Raw genomic sequence first — 21,752 nt, 5'->3', positions numbered from 1 at the left:
GGAGGCTTAACTGTCCAGAATGACCCACGCCACACAGTGAGAGCAAAGACTGACCACGTGCCCCTGCATTCCTCTCAGAATAGTGAGACCCCATTTTTATAGCATCCCCAAACAAGCTACACAAAAGAATATGTCATTCAGGGAGACAAAATACAAACGGTCACACCCAGAGAAAAGCCAGGCAAGAATGAGCACAGGGGAAAGAGGGTGATGACTGCCTGGGAGAGGAAGGAGCAGGGACAATGATCCTTACCGGGGGAGCTGCACTGGGTCCCCTCAGGCTGCACCCAAGCAATGCTCTCCCCTCCCACGACCACCTTTTCTGGTTGCTCTGTTATGTTCTGTGAGAGGCTGCCTGCCTCACTTTGGTCTGGCTGCCTTGCACCGGGTAGCCTTTCTCAGAGAGAAAGGTTCTCTATGCGTCCCATCTGGCGCACCCAGCTCTGCAGGCTATCCCCGGGCCCACGGTCCGCCTATTAGAGGCGGGGTCTCTCTATTGCTGGGGTGGTTCTAACACGCCCCGCTGCAGGACCGCATAGCAGACGGGACAGTTGTCCCTTGAGCTTGGCATCCAGCGCGCGCCTCCGCCTGAGGCCTGCGGGGTGCAGTGCCGATCCCGCCTAAGCGATCCGTGTGCAGGCGGAGATGAGCAATTGGACCAGGGCAAGTGCCTTCTCCGGCCTCACTTTACCACTTTACCGTTCCGTGGACGAACGATGTGTTTCCAGCCAGGGCTCGTTACAGAGTGCACCGACTCCTGAGACCACCTCTACCACCTCACCCACCCCCACCCCAGCCCAGAGTTTTTAGGCTGAGGTAGCCATCGCCCTTTGAAGGCAAGCGGTGGGGCCCAGCGAGCGCGCTCTCGGCGCGGGGCCGAGCGCCCCCTGCAGGCCATCGCGGGTCCCGCCCCGCCCCCCGGCCCCGCCCCCGGCTTCGGCCGGCGCATGCGCACGGCACGGCGCTCCGCGGGGCGGCGAGAGCGAGGCCGGTCCGCAGCCGCGCGGCGCTCAGCGCCCCATTCATGCTGGGCAGCGGCGACGCAGCCACGCAGCGGAGCGGAGCCCGGGCGCGGCGGCCTCGGCCTGGGCGGCCTGCGCAGCGTGGGCGGCCCCGCGGAGGGACGAGCGGCGGGGCGCAGCGATGGCCAGCGGCGGGGCGCGCCCGGGGTTGGCGGGTGAGTCGGGGCGCAACTTTCCCCGCGGGCGGCGGGAGGCTCGTCGCGGCCCGGGGGTCCCGAGTGGCCGGGGGCCGCTGGCGGCGTCCAGGGGGGTGTGCGCGGGTACTGCGGCGCGCGTGTCCGCGCCTGGCGTGTCCTGCGGTTCCGTCCGGGCGCCGGTGTGTGTCCGGGCGCGGTCTCCGCGAAAGGCTCGCTGCGTCCCGGCGGGTCGCAGCGCGTCCGGGGCCCTGCGATCCGGGCGGCGCAGTGTCTGTGGCGGCAGTCGCGGCCCCCTCCTTCAGGCAGGAGAGAAAGTTTGCAGTGGCCCCGCGGGGAGGGCCCTGCGGGTGTCCATGTCGGCCCGTGTCGTGCCGGGTCGGACCGGGCCGCGGGTGGGGACGTGGGCCGCTCTCGAGCGCCGCGCTGGGCAGGCCCGGGCAGGGCCGCGGGATTCGGGGCAGGTCCCAGGCTGCGCCCCGGGCCGGCCTCGAGCGATGGGGTGGAAGTTGCAAGGCTTCGTGGGGACCCCTGTCCCCTCCGGCCCCGGCGCGCAAGTGGGCGCCGCGGCCAGCCCAGGCCCGCAGGCCCTCCACCCGGCTGCAGCGGGCGGTGCGGTGCCACCGGAGAGGACGCCGGCTGGGGCCTCCTCGGCCTCCCCCTGCGCAGGGCCTCCACGGGTCATTCCTTCCCTGGAGATTTCCCTCCTCGCTTCCTGGACGGTCCCAGGCCTGATGTGCGGCGAGGACGGCGGCGGTGGTGGGCTGACTCTGGCTGCTGCGGGGAAGGGCGAGTGTAGACTCCAGGGAGGCCCCTCTGCTTGCAGAGACCCCAGGTGCAGCCCTGGAAGGAGAAGAGAGGGCTTCCGAGAGGCTACTTGGTGCCCGGAGCTGTCTCAGGCTCATCGGTGGGGTGCTGGGGCCACGCCCCTTGAAAGAAAGGGGTGTGTTGGGCGGGGATGGGAAAGGACTGAGCCTCTGCCCCTCAGCCAGGCTCCCACCTCTGGTTCTGTCCCCTGGTGCTACCTGCCTCCTCCAGCAGGTGCTGCGGGTCTTCAGCCCTGTGGGGGTGGTGCTATCCAGCGCGTCTCCAGCCCTCCGGGAGCACCCCCAGTTTCTCAGGTCCCTTGCTTTTTGGGGGTAAGCACGAGGAGGTGGTGCTCCATTAGGCTGGCCAAGAGTCTGCTGGGTCTGGGAAGCACTTAGTCAGGGCCCTAGGCAGAGGTGCAAAGCAGGACTTCTGCTTTTGGGTTAGGCTGTCAGGCAGTGGGGAGCTCACCAAAGGTGTCTTCAGGCACAGAGGACAGCATGGGTGGAGGCTTGGGCTCTGTGTACCAAATTGGCTGAGGTATGCATTTTCAGGTTTGGGGTCAGACAGGATATAGTGGACAAAGCCACATCCTATGGAGCACCCTGCCAGGAGTATGGGACCCCAGGGAAGGCCAGAAGTCCACACCTTTTCTGGAGAGCAGGACTCCAAGGTCTCCAGGTAGAGAGTGGACCACTGGAGACCATCTCCTATGTCCTCCCACAGGGTGGGGCAGGGTGACAAGGCAAGGCGATCCTTCTCTGGCAGATGATGGGGAACCACTAGCTGAGGTGTCAGCAAGACCAGCCTGTCCACACCCACAAGGCTTCAGAGCAGCAGGGCACAGGGAGCAAAGCTGTCCCCGTGTGAGGGCTCTGAGGTCTTTGTTTCTGAGTGAGAACCATGGTGTCATCCAGGATTGGGAGAGGGCTCTGCTCTGTGTGTTCCACTGGAGGCCTCTTCCAGAGTGGCCCTTGGCTGAGGACCCCACCTGCAAGCCTGGCTTCCTTCTCCCTGGGTCCCTGCTGCACGCGCCCAGCACCACCGTGGCCCTACTGTTGAGCCTCTCACTTGTCTGTGTTAGGGAGCTGCGGCCATTTGTGCTGCCACATCTGCGTGTCCAGCAGGTGTGTCCTCATGTCATCTTCCTAGAACACCCCTAACCCACTGACATCCAGTGGACCTGATTCTTCTAGAGCAGGTGGAAAGGCCCGTCTGGGAATTTCTGTAGGCTAGGGTGGCCAGGCAGCGCACAGAATCCAGAGCCTGTCTGTCTGTCCCCTCCCCCAGCCTGGCCCAGCACCCAGTATCAGACCCTGATTTGCAGGCACACACTGTTTTCTGAGTGGACCTGGCCGCTGTCCTGCCTGGGGTCTCCACAGAAGCCCTGGTTCCTTTCCATCAGGGTTGGCTGTGTGACCTTGGGTCTGTCTGAGTCCCGAGTCTTGTCTCTCTAAACTGGAACAAGTAGTCCAGGCATCCTTGCTAGTCTTTGTGTGGTGTAGGTGTAGGCTTGGGATCCCCTCTTTCCTGGCTGGCAGCCCTGTGGCCCCCAGGCCAATCCCTTCCTAGCAGCTTCTGTTGGGAGGCGGAGGAGTGGGCCCAGGGCCAGGCTGGAGTTTGGATGGTGGCTTCTTCAGCCAGGTCCCTCCTGTTTAATATAAAAAGTAGGGCCCGTAATTGCATTAAGACGTGTATAATTATCCCGGAGGAGGGGAGAGCCCAGCCCCTGGTAATTGCAGGCCTGCTTTGAACTGATAAACGGTGAGTGATTCATGTTTTCTTTGGAGTTCGCATGGACTCAGTGCTCAGTCCAGGCCCGTTTTGTCTACAAGCAACCTGCTCTCTAGTCTGCTTTGGTTTCGGTGGGGTGGGGGTGGGGGAAGGAAGCTGATGGGGGTGTGCTCCCTTGCTGGCTGCATGTGGAGGACCCTGGTCTTAGGGCACAAAGCAGCTGATGGCGTGCTGGGAGGGCTCCTACAAGATGATACCACTCTAGATCTGCTCTGGGATTTAGAGACTTTTTCCTGCCCTGAGCCTCAGTTTCCCCATCTGGATGCACATTGAGGATAGTTCTGCCCAGGCCTAGTGGCCACTCCTAGTGCCTTTGCTTTCTTATTCACTCAGTCACAAAGTGTTTGCTGAATTTGCTTGGGCCTCGTGGCTCTGAGAGAGAGTGTGACTTATTTGCACCCTCTTTATGTGCTTTTGGGAGAACATTTTAGGAATAAGTAGCCAGAGCCACTAACCAAGCCTATGCCATGAATTAAGGTAGGTAGCTGAGTGCCAGCAACTGCTGCCTGTGTGAGCAGATCAGAAGAGGCATCTCAGGCTTACCTGAGCAGGTAGGTATAGGGCAGGGCAGAGCAGGGTGCCTTGTACATGATATGAAGGATTAAAGGCTGAGCACCTTGTGAATGATACGGAGGATTAAAGGCTGAGCTTCCTGCCTCTGGCTAGCCCCCCACCTGGACTTGGAGAAGGCACCATGTTTAAGCTTTAGTGTCCTCAGCTGTGAATGGGGCTATGGGGGAGAGCAGTGTGTGGGAGTATAAAGAAGCTGTGTATACTGGCTGACTGCCCGCGCACCACACTAAACACTTCCATGGTCAGACATCAGTCAAGGAATCGGGTAAGACACCCTCCCCAGCAAGCCCACAGGCATGCTCTGTGGCCCCGCTGTCCTCAAGAGTGTGGCGCTTACAAGCACCTGTCAATCAGGTCATGAGCTTTGAACTGTTTTATCCGCCAGGGAAGAAGTGTTGCCATCCCTTTGGTGGCCAGGGAAACTGAGGATTGTCTTCATTAGGGCTGTTCCATTTGACCAACACTATTCAGTCCTGGAAGGTGGCACTTTCCAGAGACAGTTGGTACACAGCTGGGTTTGAGATGTCATGCCAGGGTTTGATAGGCAGTGCAGGTCTGAAAAGTGGCCCAAACTGCCTCATGTAGACCTAGCTGTGGGTGGACATGATGGGGAGGCACCAGGAGTGGCCAGAAGACACTGCTGAGGGCTGGGTTTAGGGAGCCCTCTCTCTCTCTCTTTCTCTGGAAGTCCTCTTTGCTTAGAGCACAGTGTGAAGCTAGAGTACTTGGGAGGAGGCATCACGGGGATGCCCTCTGCCTGGGGATGTGGGGAGTCCAGAGGAAGCTGCTGCCTCTAGATCCGACCTCAGAGTGCCAGCCTTGAAGTTTGCAGAAGCTGGACCAAGGTCAGCCCTGGAGCAGTGCCAGAGTCAAGATCCTGTAGAAAGTGGCCCAGACTAAGTTCAGAACTATTGCTGTGTGTCTCTGAAACTAAGGGGTGTCTGTGTGTGTGTGTGGGGGGGGTGCTTGTGGGTACGGATGCTGTGTTGGGGGTGATTAGAGTCTCGGGGGAACAGTCTGCACATTGGAGAGAATCTAATAGTGTGGGACATGGCTACCCCGAGCCAAATGGCGCTAGGAGTCATCAAGGCAGCTGGCACGCTGTGTGAAGGAGGGTATGTGTAATTACAGCCTATCTGTGCCCAGCTCTGTGGGAGCCATTGATGCAGGGAACATGTCACCCATTTGAGACTGAGGAATTTGAGGGATCTTGATCCTCAGGGACTGGGCAGGGTCTGGGTCAGGGTTATGTAGACCTCAGACCTTTGAAAGTTGCCCTGTGTTCCTGGACCCATTCTTATCTTTCCAGGAGTGGCAGAGCACAGGCTCTAGGGGAGCACCCTGCTGCTAGGCAGGTATCCTGTGCTCTGCTGCGTTTTCTGTGACACTTGGCTCACCCTTGCTGCCTGCATATTTCAGGACATGGAAGTGCCTTCTTTGCTCTGATCTGTCGGGGTGATGAGAGAGGGTCTTTTTGGAGGTATCTGCCTAGCACACATAACATGTGAAGAGCTCAGGAAATGAGGAGGCTGTACATAATGCCCTGTGCATATGTGGGTAGTACCACACTCACACCCACTCTTGCCTGTTCTTCCTAGGGCCAAGAAATCCAGTCCCGTGATGCTCGCCCCTATAGGACCTGAATACCTTGGCTTGAGGCCCCAGCCCACCATGCCACGGCCACCCTTGTGCCCTCGGACACAGCTACTGCTGCTGCTGCTGCTGCTGCTGCTGAGGGGTGTGTGGATGGCCATCGGCTCACCCCCAGCTGGTGTGGGTCCACAGCCTGCCTTCCGCACCTTTGTGGCCAGTGACTGGGGCCTCACCCACCTGGTGGTTCACGAGCAGACAGGAGAAGTGTATGTTGGCGCAGTAAATCGCATCTACAAGCTGTCAGGGAACCTGACCCTGCTTCGGGCCCATGTGACGGGCCCCGTAGAAGACAACGAGAAATGCTACCCACCTCCCAGTGTACAGTCATGCCCACACGGTCTGGGCAGCACGGACAACGTCAACAAGCTTCTGCTGCTGGACTATGCGGCCAACCGCCTGTTGGCCTGTGGCAGTGCCTCACAGGGCATCTGCCAGTTCCTGAGGCTGGACGATCTCTTCAAGCTGGGTGAGCCGCACCACCGCAAAGAGCACTACCTGTCCAGCGTGCGAGAGGCTGGCAGCATGGCAGGAGTGCTGATTGCTGGGCCACCCGGCCAGGGCCAGGCCAAGCTCTTCGTGGGCACGCCCATCGATGGCAAGTCAGAGTACTTCCCCACTCTGTCCAGCCGCCGGCTCATGGCCAATGAGGAAGACGCTGACATGTTTGGCTTTGTATACCAGGACGAGTTTGTGTCGTCTCAGCTCAAGATCCCCTCAGACACACTGTCCAAGTTCCCAGCCTTTGACATCTACTATGTGTACAGTTTCCGCAGCGAGCAGTTCGTCTACTACCTCACCCTGCAGCTGGACACGCAGCTCACCTCGCCTGACGCTGCTGGTGAGCACTTCTTCACCTCCAAGATTGTGCGGCTGTGTGTGAACGACCCCAAGTTCTACTCTTACGTGGAGTTCCCCATCGGCTGCGAGCAGGCTGGAGTGGAGTACCGCCTGGTGCAGGACGCCTACCTGAGCCGGCCAGGACGGGCCCTGGCCAAGCAGCTGGGCCTTGCTGAGGATGAGGACGTGTTGTTCACCGTGTTTGCACAGGGCCAGAAGAACCGTGTGAAACCACCCAAGGAGTCGGCGCTGTGCCTGTTCACGCTGAGGGCCATCAAGGAGAAAATCAAGGAGCGCATCCAGTCATGCTACCGTGGCGAAGGCAAGCTCTCACTGCCTTGGCTGCTTAACAAGGAGCTGGGCTGCATCAACTCGGTGAGCAGGGATAGGGGAGTGTGGGTGAGGGCCCCTGCCCTCCTGCGCAGGGTCACATCTTATCTGCGCCTTGGTGGCCCTGCTTTCTGCTTTCTCCCAGCCCCAGTCCCCCAGCCCTGTGAGCCCCCAGCACATCAGCCCCAAAGTCTGCTCCCAGCCTTGACATTGCCTTGTGCCTTAGGTGTGTGGTAGCAACTGTCCACACAGCTCTAGAGCCCTTGGGGACATTGGATGGTGATGACCGTTTTTAGTTTGTTTCCTTTTACAGATGAGGTTATAGAGGCTGAGAGGTAGATTGCCTTGCCCAGGCTCACACAGCCAGTAACAGTCCTTGCACCCGATCACAAGGACCCCAGACACTGCTCCTGTGGAGCTTATCACTCCCATATCCTCCTGGCAGGATGCCTGCCTCCTGGAACCCCACTGTGCTCAATGCTGGGTGCTGAATGCACCATGGGATAGACTTCAAAGAAGCCTGATATAGGGGCAGCCCAGCTACCCTGTGCTATATGCTCTGCATCTGCAGCCAGTGTTTACTGCCCCCGGAGCCAGCTACTCTCCCAGGAGGATGCAGGTTTTCCATCTCGGAATTGGAGCCACAGGCTGCTCCTTGGAATGAGGAGCAGCCGTAAGCATGGCTGAGGTGCTGAGTGCAGGGGGAGGGGGGGAGGTGAAGCCACTATTCTTCCTTTGGCTTTTCAGGAAAGGCATTGTATCTCCATGTGTACTCTGGATGCCCTGTCCCTCATCTCAGACTTGCCCGTTACTTTGGTTATTTCCCCGGGATTCCCAGCCAGGCTGACCTCCTTCTGTATCCATATGGTGACCTAGCCCAGCAAACCTCAGACCCCAGAGGAGGACCGGCTCTCCTCTTTCTTCTCCCCAAACTCCTGTTCTATCTATCTGTCCTCCTCCTTATGCCTCCACTCTAAGCCATCTCCGGAACCTTGAGGTATTGATCGTTTCCTGCTGCACAGCAAGTCCCCGGCTACCTTCTGGGTGTGCCCACTCCCTCCTGCCTTGAACGTAGGCTTTGTCTACGTGCAAGGTGCAAATGTAAGATTACAGAAGGAAGACTTCTATTGGCTGCCCCCCAACTCTAGGCTGTTCCTTTGTCCAACATGACAGTTTCTAGTGTGGCTGGCCTAGTTCCATGGTTGTGGGCTCTGGAGCTCACTTGAACTTCTTCAAGTCACCCCCTCTGGGCCTCTCTCCCACTCTGGGCATGCATACAGAGTGACACACAGACCCTGTTTTTCCCCCCAGGTTTTTGGGTCTGGGTGGCTGTATGCCATCCTCCTTCCCCCCGCCCCCACACACACCCAGCCCAGGCCTGCCTCAGCCTTCTCCACTGCTACTTAATGCTTACCTTACCACTTCTTGCAGCCCCTGCAGATTGATGACGACTTCTGCGGGCAGGACTTCAACCAGCCGCTGGGGGGCACGGTCACCATAGAGGGCACACCCCTTTTTGTGGACAAGGAAGATGGCCTAACTGCCGTGGCTGCCTATGACTACCAGGGCCGCACCGTGGTTTTTGCTGGCACACGCAGCGGCCGCATACGCAAGGTCAGGCCTGTGTGGGCTTGGAGGGCCCCCCTGCTGGGTGGCGTGTTTGTGTGTGCTCAGATCCCATCCAAAGCAGAGACGCCAGGTTGTCTCTGACAGGGTGACTGGCTCTGTGCATGAGGTGGGTGGGTGCATGCCCCTGTGACCTTGAAGGGCTCAGATCTTTGGGTGCCTCTGAAAGGCCCCCTTCTTTCTGGGCTTCCCATGGGAAGTTTCCCCCTGTCCTTCTGTTGTGTATCTGGGGGCCCAAGGATAGATGGGCTTGTGGGGAGCCAGTGCTTCCACCTTTCCTGTGACTGGCTTTGTTCTGTCGCACAGGACTTTGAGGGCCACTGTGCAGAAGCCTGGGTCCTAGAGGTCGGCTTGATTGTCTAGAAGCTGGGGGTGGGAAGCTTGTGTCTATGTTGGGCTGGGCAAGACTGTGCAGCCCCCCTCCCTATTGGGCCCTACTTTCAGCCCTGGGAGATCTGATGTCTGCTGAAGCAGCACTCTGCCTTAGCCAGCCCTGCTCCCACCCACCATGCAGCAAAGCAATGCTGAGGCCAAGGGCAGGGCAAGGGGAGTGCCCCGCCCCTACTGCACCATCGCCTGGTGCCCCGGGAGTGGGTGACTTTTGAGTGACCGAGGGCCCAGCTTGGGCCTTAGGGGGGTGCTGGCTCTGTGTACTAGCCTGTTTCATCTCTAGACTTTTTTTCTAGGATTGGTTGGACAGGAAGGGATTCCCGGGCTGTGGGTCTGCTTGTCACTAGTGGGCAGTGGGTGGGGTCCCTGCTGGGTGGAAGAAGCCTCCAGGAAAACTGAAGGGTAGAGTTGCCTGGGTACCCAGAGGACCATCAAGCCGGGCCAGGAGATGAAATAACAGCTGAGAGCTCTTGCTGACACAGCCTCCCGCCCTCCGGCCTGCCTTCTCGTGTGCCTGTGGGTGAGACTGGGCCCAAGGCCAGGAAGTCCTGGCCACTCTCTGCCCCCTAGCCTTGCATGTGGGAACCACGTCCCAACTTTGCCTGTTCTCTGGGAAGTCCCCATTCTCAGTTTCACTATCCTAGGCTGGGGTACTGTTGATGGTCTGAGGCCTTGGGACCTGAGCTGGTAACTGAGGGGCTGCGGCTGGGTTGGTAAGAAAGGAATCCCCTGGACTCTCTACTGTAGAACCCAGTACCTGGCCAGTGGAGGTGGGTGGTCAAGCAGCTCAGACCAGGCCCTTGGAGCCCTGTCCTGTTTGTTGTGTAGGTGCACCCTGGAGCTCCAGTGCGGCCTTTTCTGTAACTTAGTGTGCCTCAAGGAGGCCCATGAGACCAAGGAGCCACTGAGAAAAGTCAGTTGGATGTTTTTTGAGAAGGGTCATGAAAGCTGGTGTGCAGTAGACCTAGAGGCATTTTCTTGGGGTTCTCTGGTGCCTACCTCCTAGCTAGAGATAGGCTTCTGGGTTTGGGTGTGTGTCTCTTTTGATGTCCTGTGGGCTGTGGGGGTGGCAGACAGGCCCAGGTGAGGCTGGGAGAACGGGTCTCTCCGGTCCTCTCTCACCTTGCTGCCTCCTAGGCCCCCAGGGGCCCCTTTGGTTACAGGCTTTGACTAGTGAGCTCAGAAGCATACCTGTTCCCCTGAGTCTTGGTTGGCAGTGCTCCCACAGAGAGGAAACTGAGTCCTGGAACACGGAAACTTGTAGGCTAACCATGAGCAGAGATTGCATTGTGGGTGATATCTGTGGCAGAGGTTGAATTCCCAGCCCTCTCCCATTCCTCTTTCATACCTCCCCTCACCCCCCATGCCCAAGAGGGCAGGTAGAAGTGGAGCCCTTTCTGCTGCCTAGGCCAGGTTACCCTCTTGAGATTGTGTTTAGACAGCTGCTGGACAGTCCAGCTGAGAAGGCGGTCTGAGTGACCCTGCAGGCCCTTTGCCCCCCGCCAGTGCCCTCATCAGGCCGAGGGTTTCTGTCCTGCTCACCAGAGTCTCACCTGTAACTTAGACTCCTTGCATTACTGGGTGCTTTTGGACGAAGTGCAAATGCTGGAAGGGCCCTTTCTGGGGTGTATGGAATCAGCTGCGGAGGGTGGGGTTAGGGGTGCAAAGTTGGACTGATGTTATTTTGGAGCTCTATGGTTGAAATGGGTGCCTGTTGTACTGCCCAGGATATGGATATAATTGTGCCATGGGACCCCTGCCATCTGTGAACCTTTTCACCCAATCCTCCTGTCTCAGGTTTGGGATCTCAGGAAACAATTCATCAGGTGTTCCGGTCTTATCTGTCTTCTTTTGTTGCCAGTGTTGTGCAAATGAGGTGTTTCTGGAGTTTTGTCAGCTCTCTTTTGGCTGTGTGGGTCTTTCTAAGACCTCTTTTCAGTACTTCTCTAGAGCCTGACAAGCTCCCTTGCTGTGAGCATGTGCTGAGTGCTCATGTGACTGACTCACTGGAGGCCTCACAACAGTCCCAGCATCTGTTTCGCTGATTGGGAAACTGAGGCAAAAAGCAGTCATGTCACATGACTCCAAGGCCCTTGCTCCCTCCCTTTCCTTTTCAGTGGGTCCTTGGAGGATGACTGGAACCTGGCAGGGCTCTGAGACTCAAGCTGCTTCAGTGACCACAGAGCCCCTTCCCTTGCTGTTCTTTCCTCAGTTGCTGGTCCCCAGAACTACATCCAGGGCTGCTTTGGTGGCCTTTGAGATTGGGGTGGCCTCCATGCAGTGCCTCTAGATTGTCCCAGGGAATTAGGGTGGAACCCCCTCTCTACCTGCTGGCCTGGCTTGGAAACACCCAAAGCTCTCACTGCTGGGCCTGTGGCCTGGTCCACCTCCAGGCAACAAGATTCCCAGCGTGTACCTCTCCAGGTCATGGCCCTGACAGATGTGCAGCTTTCTATGGTGCGCTGTTTGGGCTAGTGCTAGCCTGCCGCCTGTGGGCTGCTGGCCACCTCTTGCGTCTAAGCTTTGGAGTGGCCTCCTGAGCTCTCTTGTTTTTATCGAGGCTCCTCCCACCCCTCAGGCTTCTGGGCCTAGCTCTACGTCTGACTGTACACAGGGGTGCCCATCGCCCCACCTCCTCCCCCACTCTTAGCACTGTGGGTTGGAGCCTGGACTCTGGGGACCCCAGGCCAATGCCTGACCTAGGGCAGGCAGGCTGGGCTGGCCCCTCCCATCTTTCCCAGGCCTGGGACTTCCAGGGCTTTAAAAAGCATCCAGGGAGCTCCAGAGACTTGGCTGGCCCTAGGCCAGGCCCTGCCAAACGTGTTGTTGTGTAAAATTGTAGCGATTAATTTAAGACCTGCCAACTTCAGCTGCTCAAGGCTGGCTGGGGGTGCCCCTACCTCCCCCTTCTTCCCCAGAGCCCTGCCTGCCAACATGACCCTCCCCCAATAGAGGCCATCTCTCTGGAATGCCCTTCCCAGCATCCTCCTCTGCCCCCAGAGCCCTGTACATAGCTCCCCCTACAGCCTCCAAAGAGCCATTTCTGGCCTGAGTTCACAGTTGCAGCCCTTGTTTGGTCCTGCAAGATGGCCCAGGTACCTCTGCAAAAATAGGCTCTGGACTCCTGCCAAGTACTTGCTCCAGGCTATTGAAGAGCTGGGAAGGAAGGGGTATCCCAGGACAGTCACCCTGTCCATTTGTACTTCAGGACTGAGGGATTGTGAACTCTGAGGCCCAGTCAGGTCCTTTAATAAGTGTGCCAGGTAGAATATGACCTCTTTTGCCAGGGCATCTGTGGTCTCCTCCCCCCACCCCCAGGAGAATCTGGATATCTGTATTTTTTTTTTCTTCCGTGTAAGAAGTTGTTCAGTGTTGGCAATTAACCCGTGTTTCCAGAAAGTTCTATGTGCTACCTAATGTGTGTTTGAACCACGTGCTGTGGCATTGTACAGCTGAGGAAAGGTGTCACAGTCCGGGGAAGGGGGGTGGCTGAGGGCAGGGCCTGAGGCAGCACTAGCACTCATCTGCCCAGGGCCAGTTGTGAGCCTAGCGATTGAGGTGCTCTAACCTGGTCAGCCAGCTTCTCCTGAAACCTTTCCTTCCTTGGACTTGCATGAGCCTGAAGCTTGGAGAGGGTGGAAAGCAGAACTGGAGTTGGTAGGGGCAGGGTTAGTGGCATTCCAGTTATGATCCAAGACCACCATACTCTTGACTTCTTGCTGCTGTGATCCTTTGGAACAGAAGTGTGGCTGCAGTGCTCAGGGCCCTGCCAGACCCATGTTCACAGACCTTGAAGGCCTCCCCCTTCAGCCTCTGCTGCCCTATCTGTCCAGGCATAGATGTCTGGCTCTGCCAAGGGTGTGTGCTCCCAAGGGTATTAATCACAGTGTCTCCAGATGATGTTCTGAGTGGTGGGCACAGCTCTGCTCAGCACATCTGAAGCCCGGAGCAGCAGTGAAGCCTCCAGCCAGCTTGCTCTGCAGTTCAAGTGTGCCAGTGGCCTTCTTCATTTACAGCTGTTTCTGCTGCTAGCTGAGTCTGTGCTGCTGCAGCCTGGCTGCTCAGGGACAAACAGCCCCACCTGCTACCACAGGCCCTTGACCTTGGATGCCTCTAGCTTGCCCTCTTTGTGTCTGCACCCAGCCCTGCTAGAGACCCTGTGTCTTCAGAGGCACCCGTAGTGGTGACCACGATGAAGGCTCGCTGGAGGACACAGCACCAGCATCACCTTCCCCAGAGCCCCTCCCAGGCTCTCCCCGTTGCAGAGATGCCCTGGCTGACCTTTTGGGGCCGTCATGCCGGGAATGGGCTGAGTCACGTGCATTTCCTTTGTGTCCTTTGCTCGGCTGCTGTGAGGCTCATCCTGACCACAGTGCCAAGCTGTGGCCTGCTCTGGGTCCATGAGCTACACACTGTGTGGGCCACATGCAGGTCAAGCATGCAGCCCTCTGCTTGGCATGCAGTTTCATGCAACACTGCTCCAAGGACATAGGTTTGAGGCATAGATTCTGACAGTGTTGGGAAGAGCTGTTGGCTCTGATCTTAATCTTTTCATCCAACCTCTGGACTGCTGTCTTGTTCCAAGCACTAGGTGGGAGACCCTTGGCTCTACTTGGCAGGACCTGTTTCTGCTTTTTACCTCTGCTGATTGTGAGTAGGGAACAGAGGGGCCTAAGCCGTCTGCCTTCTGTGGAGTACCTCTGTGGAACCCATGTACTCTCCTGGTACAGAGCAGACGCTTCTGTCTCCTGGGAGCACTGCCTCCTTTTGCTGGTTCTAAAGGAGGACTCCACTGGGGGCTGAATCAAGACACAGACCCTATCCCTGCTAGCTAGCTATTAGCCCCAGGCTATGGCACGTGAGCTCCTAGTGACCATCTGGTCACCCAGATCCACATGGGAGTCACTTGTAATGTTCCCTGCTCTGAGTACCCACCCTGGGAAGCCCTTCCCTTGGGAGCAGTCAGGGTTCATCCGTGGCAGGGAAGGCCACACAGCCCAGCCCAGAGCTGGCTTAGGAAAAGTGTTTCATGAGTAGGAAGCAGTGGGGCCAGGGCTCAGAGTCTCAAGCCACCTCCAATCAGATGCTCTCTCCTGTAGAACTGTGAACCCCTGAATTCTCAGTCCTAAGAGGTGAGTTTTGGCTAGAGTAATCACCGTGTGGGAGAGGTCAGTGCTGGAGCAGGCTGCAACTGGTCCTCACAGCCCTGCCTGTCCTCTGTCTGTAGTTCTAACCTCCTTGCCCACACTTTATGTGTGATAGAGGTGAGAAATGTGAGTCCTAGAACCCCTGGCTACACCTGTCCCAATTACAGCTACTGGGTACCTGCAAACCACATTTTGTCACCAGGTTAAGGGCAGCATAAGTGCCAACTACTCTTACACTACCAAACTGCCTGGCCTTTGAGGATGGTGGGAATCAGGGGCTAGAGGAATGGCCTTTATGTGAATGAAGGCTGCCTTATGCTGCCCCTCCTCAGACAGCCTCCTGTGGAAGACAGGTATGGCAGTTGTAGCTGCAGAAACTAATAGGCTCACTGGCTGCTGTCCCTGATCTGCTGTCTTCCCCCAGATCCTGTCCTGGGACGTGAGAGCAAGTCACTCAGTACTCTCACATAGGCAGGGAGGCCGGGGCTACGTAGTTGGTAGGGTCAGCCCAGGGTGCCACTTTGGGGTGAGCAGAACAAGGGACTTCTCCTCTCTTAGATTGGGCAAAACTGGGCAGCCCCCTGCCTCCGGGCAGCTAGGGCGCGTGCCGGCCTTGGCATATAGCCTGGATGGCCCAGACATCCTCTTCAGCAACCCCGCCTGCCCTTGGTCTGGATAATGGTCTCATTGTTGGCTCTGGGCTGGACGGACAGCTGACCTGGCCAGGCCGTCAGCTGCCTGCCCACCCGCCTGCAGCAGTTGGCCAGGGCCTTGGAGGTGATTGGAGCCCAGTAGGCAGCCTGGCCAGCCTGGAGCTCTGGCCTTCCCCACTGGTAGTAGCCTTGTCTCCAGTCTGACAAGGCACCCTCTGCCTTCTCCTGAGGTCCTGGGATCCATGGGTATGGTGTTCCTTGGCCGGCTGTATTGTGGTTGATCCTCTGTCCACTGGGGAGATCAGAGTCTGACCTGGCCTCTTTCCTTGGTCAGCTCAGATTCCATGTTCACCCCCAACAGATAGGACAGAGACCTGAGGCTTGAGCAGCACAGGGTGGGGAAGCCTACGTCACCACACTGGGGTGAGTAGGTGTTGGCAGGGTTTGGGGCTGTGTCCGAAAAGGCTAGGTGGCTCCGCCATAGCATCTGGGGATAGTGGGCTGTTCAGGTCAGTTATGGAGGATTCTGGGGAAAAGTATGAGAAGCGAGATGGCAACAGCTGGAGGTGGTAAGGAAACCTGGGATGCCCCAGCTCAAGCCTTCCCATGCTCTGCCAGCCTCCCAGCTGCTTTTCAAGGGGCAGCCAGACCAGCTGTCTCCAGGTGGGTGGCCCTGGAGTGGACAGCTGTGGGCTGAGACGTCGGCACGTGGGCTCTGCTGCCCTGTCAGCCCTGCCCTGCTAATGCCCTGGCCCTGTGCCCACCTTGCCTTCTGAAGCTCTTGCTTTTGCCCTCCTGGGATGCCCTCCTGGCTGGCTCCCCAATACTTGAGGGCAAACTGTGTCTCCAGCTGCAGTTGGGCCCTAAGGCTTGGTTCTTCTCACAGGTTCTATGTGAGTCTCAATTTACCATCTATGGGGTCTGATGGAGCTTGGTATGCTATAGAGACTGTAGCTTGGTGGGATACAGCATGACCTGGGGACCATCATTCCAGCCAGGTATTCCCCTAATATTTGAACATATGGGCCTCATTGGACATGTGTGAAAGTGCACATGGGGACCCCATCACACACACATATGTACAGGGACCCTGTTATATATACATGGGACATCATCATACACATATATGTATAAACAGGTCCCATCACACACATGTATACCAGCGTATTCCATCATCTACAGGTGCACATGGGGACTCCATCAAATGTGTATATACAGGGATTTCATCATATGTGTGTATATGGTAGTGTCACTATACGTCTTCACAGAGGTCCCACATACATGGCCCTCATCATGTGTACACATATTCTGCATGTGTACACAGGATACAGGTTCTTCACCACACACATACATCCTTAAGGACTCTGTCATGCATAGTCCCAGGGACTACATACACATGTACATAGGGACCCATCACATACATATCCATGGAGACCTCAACACGTGTGTGCGAAGGCCTTACTACACATGGGTATATATATAGCCCCGCTCCATGTGCTCACTAGGGACCTATCAAGTGTGTTAAAGGGATATCACACATATATTTGTGACTAGAACATGCATGTGCACACAAATATCATATTACACCTGTGTATGCAGAGGCCATATCATCACACATATGTGCATATAGGATCCCCATCACATGTATACACTGAGACCTCTTCACACATATACACACTGAGGTCCTGTCACACATGTGCACACAGCAGTCTCATCATCACATGTGTAAACACGGGCCCTTCTCAACTGGTATGTATACAAGCACCTGTTATGGATATGCTCATTGCACATATATGATCACTGGGACACTATATGTATGCATAGAGGGACCTGTTCCGTGTGTATACACAGGAGCCTGGCCCTGTGAATACAAAGAGACCTCATCACCCACATGTGCACAGAGGCTCGTTAAGCATGTGCTTAGAAACTAACTCACACACATGCACACAGGGGCCCCATTATACATGCCCCTAAGGAACCCCAACACACGCTTGTTCTCACGGGAGTCTTGTATTTTCTTTTCCGATTCTGTGATAAAATTCCTACCCTGACAAAAACAGCCTAAGGGAGAGAGTATTTATTTTAGCTCATCCTAGCGGGATAGAGTCCACCATAGGGAGGACACTGCGGTCGGCCGGCAAATGGGGCCACCCCCAGTTTTTTTACCAAGACTTCCACCTCCAAAAGGTTCTGTAACCTCACACACGTGTTTAAACACGTGAGCTTATGGGGGCAGTTCATATTCAAAGCATAAGCCCCATCATCACACATGTGCTCGGGGACACTGTAGCCTGCTTATGTGCAGAGGTCATGTCGGGCCTGAGCATGGCTTGGCTTAGCACGTGGTGCTGTCAACCATAACCTCCACACCCATAGCCTCCCTGATGCCCCCACCTCCTCTAGCTCAGGAATGGTTTCCACACTCTTCCAGGGCCTCTCCCAGAGTTAGCCTCTACTGGGGCTGTGTCCCTAGGACCTGCTTGTGCATGTGGCCCTTTGCTAGGCAGGTGGATGGACAGCTGGACTCACATGCCCCCAACTGCAGCTGTCGAGACCACCTGTCCCAGTCAATTTCCCAGTCAATTTAAGCCAGCAAGCTGGGGGAAGGGCGGCCTGAGCCTGCGGTCTTTTCCTTTCCTCCTCTAGAGAAAGGCCTGTTCTCTGCTCTAGCCTTTCCCTTTCATGCATGCCTGGAGCCCGGGTGTCTACCCAAGCTGGGGAGAGTGGTGGCAGGTGTTGGCATATAGGGCTGGTGTCAGGTGGTCATTGTGGCAGGAGGAAACTCCTCGGGTCCCTGTTGAGAGCACCCTGCGTGCTGGATGCAGAGCTATCAATCAGGAATGAGGAGAATGGGCTCTTTCTGGGATGTGGAGGTGGGTAAAATCCTGAGTGTGGGGGAGTAGTTCGGCTGTGGTCTCAAAGGCTTGGAGAACGTTGGTCTGGAGCTCTCGATCCCCTGCCCACTGAACAGGCTGTTTCCTGGCACCTGCCTCAGGCTAGCTTTCTTGTGTCTGTCGTGAATGGAGGGGGTTCGTTTTCATTTCATGAGTAGGGAAACATATATCCAAGCCCTAGGCCTAGGCAGTATGAGTCTAGCCTTGCTGCCTACTCAGGGCAACAGTGGGAGCTAACCTGATAGGATCAGCCCTAGCAGTCATCCAGGACCTGGCTCCCTCCCCTGTAAGGTTAGGCTTAGTGTCCTTGCCAGCTTCAGGGGCACTGGGCTCCTGTGGCCCCCTAGCACCTTAGCCAGCTGCTTTTGCTTGTCCAGCCAGAGACCAAGGAATGAAGTTTGGGCAACTATGGGCCCAGCCCCTGCTGGCCTCCCAGGACCTCCCCTCTTACTCTGCTCTTCCTGGTCTGGTTTGACTTAAGCCTGTCTTGGTGGAGAGGCAGCTGAGCGGATGTGGGGGGTGGCCCAGGCTCTCAGGAATGTGACCCTCCCCCTCTCTCAGCCAGCAGCTTCTTGGTCCAGAGACAAGGCCCCACCCTGGCTGGCCCCTCGCCCAGCTCCTGACAGAGCTGGCCTACCCAGGGTGCTGGTTTTGCCTGGCCCTGCTACCCCCAGTTCTATCCTGTCCTTTCACTGTCAGGTACAATGAAAGCCAAGCTCCTCCAGCCTTGTACCCTGAGGTAGAGAGGTAGGCCAGATGGGTTAGAGGCTGGAGGCGGGTACTAGGCTGCCTTAGCTGCACAGTGGGTAGAAGAAAACTGCAGGTCCTGTGCCAGGAGACTGCCTGGGCCCGACTGAGCTGGGCAGACGCTCCCCACGAGTCCCATCTTGAAAGCCCCCATGGGTCTCTCTGTTAATTAAATACATTTGTTTGGTAAAAGCAACTAAAAATACTTGCAGCACCAAGGCTGCAGGAGAGAAGCGGGCTAATTAGCGCCTGGCTTGTTTGGGACCTGAACTGTATTTCCAGGCCCATGCCTATGATGATCCCTTCTCCCTGCCACCTTCTTGCTAGGGTGTCCCGCATCCCAAGACACCCAGGCCTCCAGGCTTTAGCCTCCCTTTGTGTGAGCCCCTGGTCCTGTTCCTCAGCTATACTGATCACCAGGTCTCTGCCTGCCCCCTTACCTCAAACCTGCTCTCCTTCATAAGCCTTGAGTGGACCATGAAAGACGTACCTGTGTGAAATGCAAGGTTTTTTTCTTTGGCTACCCTTGCTCTGAATAATGACGTGGAGACTTTATATTTATGAAAAGCTTCAGGCGCTATAGCTGGGCAGATGCTCAGCTATTCTAACACTGGCTTGGGCTACTTCCCACCACATGGCCCATTACTTGCCATGTTAGTCTCACTCTGGCACCTCTTTCTTCATCCGTGTTCCAGTAGCCACTCTCCCTTCCACCTGGTCCCCACCTGGGACTCCCCCTCTCTGGGCCAGGAAGTTACACCTTAACTCTCCTGCCCAGCTGAAGGCTGTTCAGCTCTTTATTTGACCAATCAGAAAGTAATGGCAAACAGTGCTTACAAAACATTAAGACAGGAGATGCTTTATGAAAATGACAATGTGGGGCTGCAGCAAAATCTCTGGGCACAGAAACCAGCATTTGAACACACAGTGCCCAAAAACATCCACCAGCATGCCTGTCTGCCATGGTTCCTGCAGCTTGGCGATAGGCACTGTAGCCCACATGTACCCTACCACTAAGTTTTGATGTCTGGGGAGTAACCTAGACACACCCACCTGCCCAGTGTGTCTTGTCCTCTGTCCTTGGGCTGACCAGGGTCAGGGATAGCGAGCTGGATCAGCTTTGGCTCTTTCTGAGCCAATTCTTTCTGAGTTCTTTTCTGGCTTTGGCAGGGAGATGTGCTTGTTAGGGGGCCCAGTCAGACCTTGACATCGGGTGAAGTGGGTCTAAGAGAGAGTATTGTTGGCCTGACTCACTGAGTGCCCTTTGCTACCATAGATTCTGGTGGACCTCGCAAACCCCAGCGGCAGGCCAGCCCTGGCTTATGAGAGTGTGGTGGCTCAGGAGGGCAACCCTATCCTGCGTGACCTCGTCCTCAGTCCCAACCGCCAGTACCTCTATGCTATGACGGAGAAGCAGGTGGGTGACTGCTGGCTGCTTGGCCATGAGCTGTCAGGGTGGCTGGGGTGGGATTCCCAGCCAGAGAGCTCAATCATAGGAAACTAAGGAATGGCTTGCCTGGAGTCATAAGGCTGCTTCTCTCCCTGGAGGTGCCCTATTGGCTATAAAACATGACTCAACAGATAGGTGCGCAGTGGACCTGTTCTTGGAGGTGTGAGTATGAGGGCTCCATGCCACCCATGTACCTCAAGCTCCCAGGGCCTGATCAGGAGGCTCTCTTCCTCTCCCTGTGACTTCTATCCACAAAATCTGGTGCTTGAATGACAGCACTGTCCAAGCACAGATGCCTTTGGAGCGTTGAGCTGGGATACAGGGCTGGGCTTACTTGGCTCAGGCTCTGGCTGTCTTCAGTGGGTTGTGGCTATGTGCTTGGAGGGGCCATGGCCAGCCTGGCCTGCCTAGGTCTTCAAGGCTCTGTTCTTATGTGTCCAGCTTTAACAGCTTGGTGCCTATTCTTACCCTCTGTGTAAATTGCTTATGACAGATGGAAAGACAGTAGTTGGAGGGAAGCAGGCAAGATACCAGGCTTTCTGGTCAGCTCTTGCTTCTCCTCTGCAATCTTTCTTGGCCCTGCCCTTGGGATTTTGAGAACTGGGGAGACCCAGAGCCTCTCTGAGCACTACTTGGACTGGCCCCAGTCTTCCTTCACCAAGCTAACAAGTCTCCATCCCTCAGCAGCCAGGCCTTGAAGGAGTCCAGACAGGTGGGGGACACCTGTTTGTCCCAGCTGTAGGTTTCAGCTGGCTGCCTGCCTTGGCTCTCTTGTCCCTGTTGACCCACTTGGCTGAGGCAGGGTGAGCCAGCCTGGCTTTTGATTACATTACGCTCTTATGGGATGGGGACTGTAGGGATGAGCTGGGAGCCTGGGATGGGTCCAGATAGACCTCACACTGTGATCCCTCCCCAGGTGACTCGGGTGCCTGTGGAAAGCTGTGTGCAGTATACTTCCTGTGAGCTGTGCCTGGGGTCTCGGGACCCCCACTGTGGCTGGTGTGTCCTGCACAGCATGTGAGTCTGGGAGCTCTGGCTTGAAGGGGTGGGTGACATTTGGCCTGGTGGCCCCTGGAGTTTGCTGTGTGTATCTCAGATAGTCATAGCTACCCTAGATCTCATTTGATCCCATTGACAAGTGATGGGAATGGTATAAGGTGGGTGCAGAGGAAGCCATGTCTTTACTTCAGGGACCCCTCTCCAGTGGCCCTGGAGACTCTGGACCCCTGTGAGCCCAACCTAAGCACATTCTACCTGCAGCTGCTCCAGGCAGGACGCCTGTGAGCGGGCAGATGAGCCCCAGCGTTTCGCCTCTGACCTACTGCAGTGTGTGCAGTTGACTGTCCAGCCTCGCAATGTGTCAGTCACCATGTCCCAGGTGCCGGTGAGTATGGCTGCTGGAGGTGGCTGGGAGGGAGCAGTGGGTGGAGCAGGTGGGGCAGGCAACCACTTACCCATGTCTTCCATGTCTTCTGCCACGGGCCAGCTTGTGCTGCAGGCTTGGAATGTGCCTGACCTCTCGGCCGGTGTCAACTGCTCCTTTGAGGACTTCACGGAGACTGAGAGCGTCCTGGAAGATGGCCGCATCCATTGCCGCTCGCCCTCTTCCAGGGAAGTGGCACCCATCACACAGGGCCAGGGTGAGTGAGTACCCTTTCTGCTCAGCAGTAGCAGACAGAGGAGAGTCAAAAGTAA

The 21,752-nt window shown here is 56.7% G+C and overlaps 1 protein-coding gene across 1 annotated transcript in view; it reads left to right on the top strand.

The window, feature by feature from the left end:
* Positions 1 to 1,044: 1,044 nt before the first annotated feature.
* The window catches only part of Plxna1 (plexin A1), a 46,792-nt gene continuing 26,084 nt past the window's right edge, over positions 1,045 to 21,752 (top strand). Inside the window, exons 1-7 of the mRNA XM_021646870.2 lie at positions 1,045 to 1,177; positions 5,929 to 7,195; positions 8,582 to 8,764; positions 19,884 to 20,024; positions 20,974 to 21,074; positions 21,318 to 21,441; positions 21,544 to 21,697. Coding sequence (XP_021502545.1) covers positions 5,951 to 7,195; positions 8,582 to 8,764; positions 19,884 to 20,024; positions 20,974 to 21,074; positions 21,318 to 21,441; positions 21,544 to 21,697 — 1,948 coding nt within the window. The 5' untranslated portion in view covers positions 1,045 to 1,177; positions 5,929 to 5,950. The remainder of the gene's footprint in view (positions 1,178 to 5,928; positions 7,196 to 8,581; positions 8,765 to 19,883; positions 20,025 to 20,973; positions 21,075 to 21,317; positions 21,442 to 21,543; positions 21,698 to 21,752) is intronic.

Source organism: Meriones unguiculatus, chromosome 5 (assembly GCF_030254825.1).
Source record: "Meriones unguiculatus strain TT.TT164.6M chromosome 5, Bangor_MerUng_6.1, whole genome shotgun sequence".
Classification (NCBI taxonomy): Eukaryota; Metazoa; Chordata; class Mammalia; order Rodentia; family Muridae; genus Meriones; species Meriones unguiculatus.
This window is presented reverse-complemented; position numbering and strand designations above follow the sequence as displayed.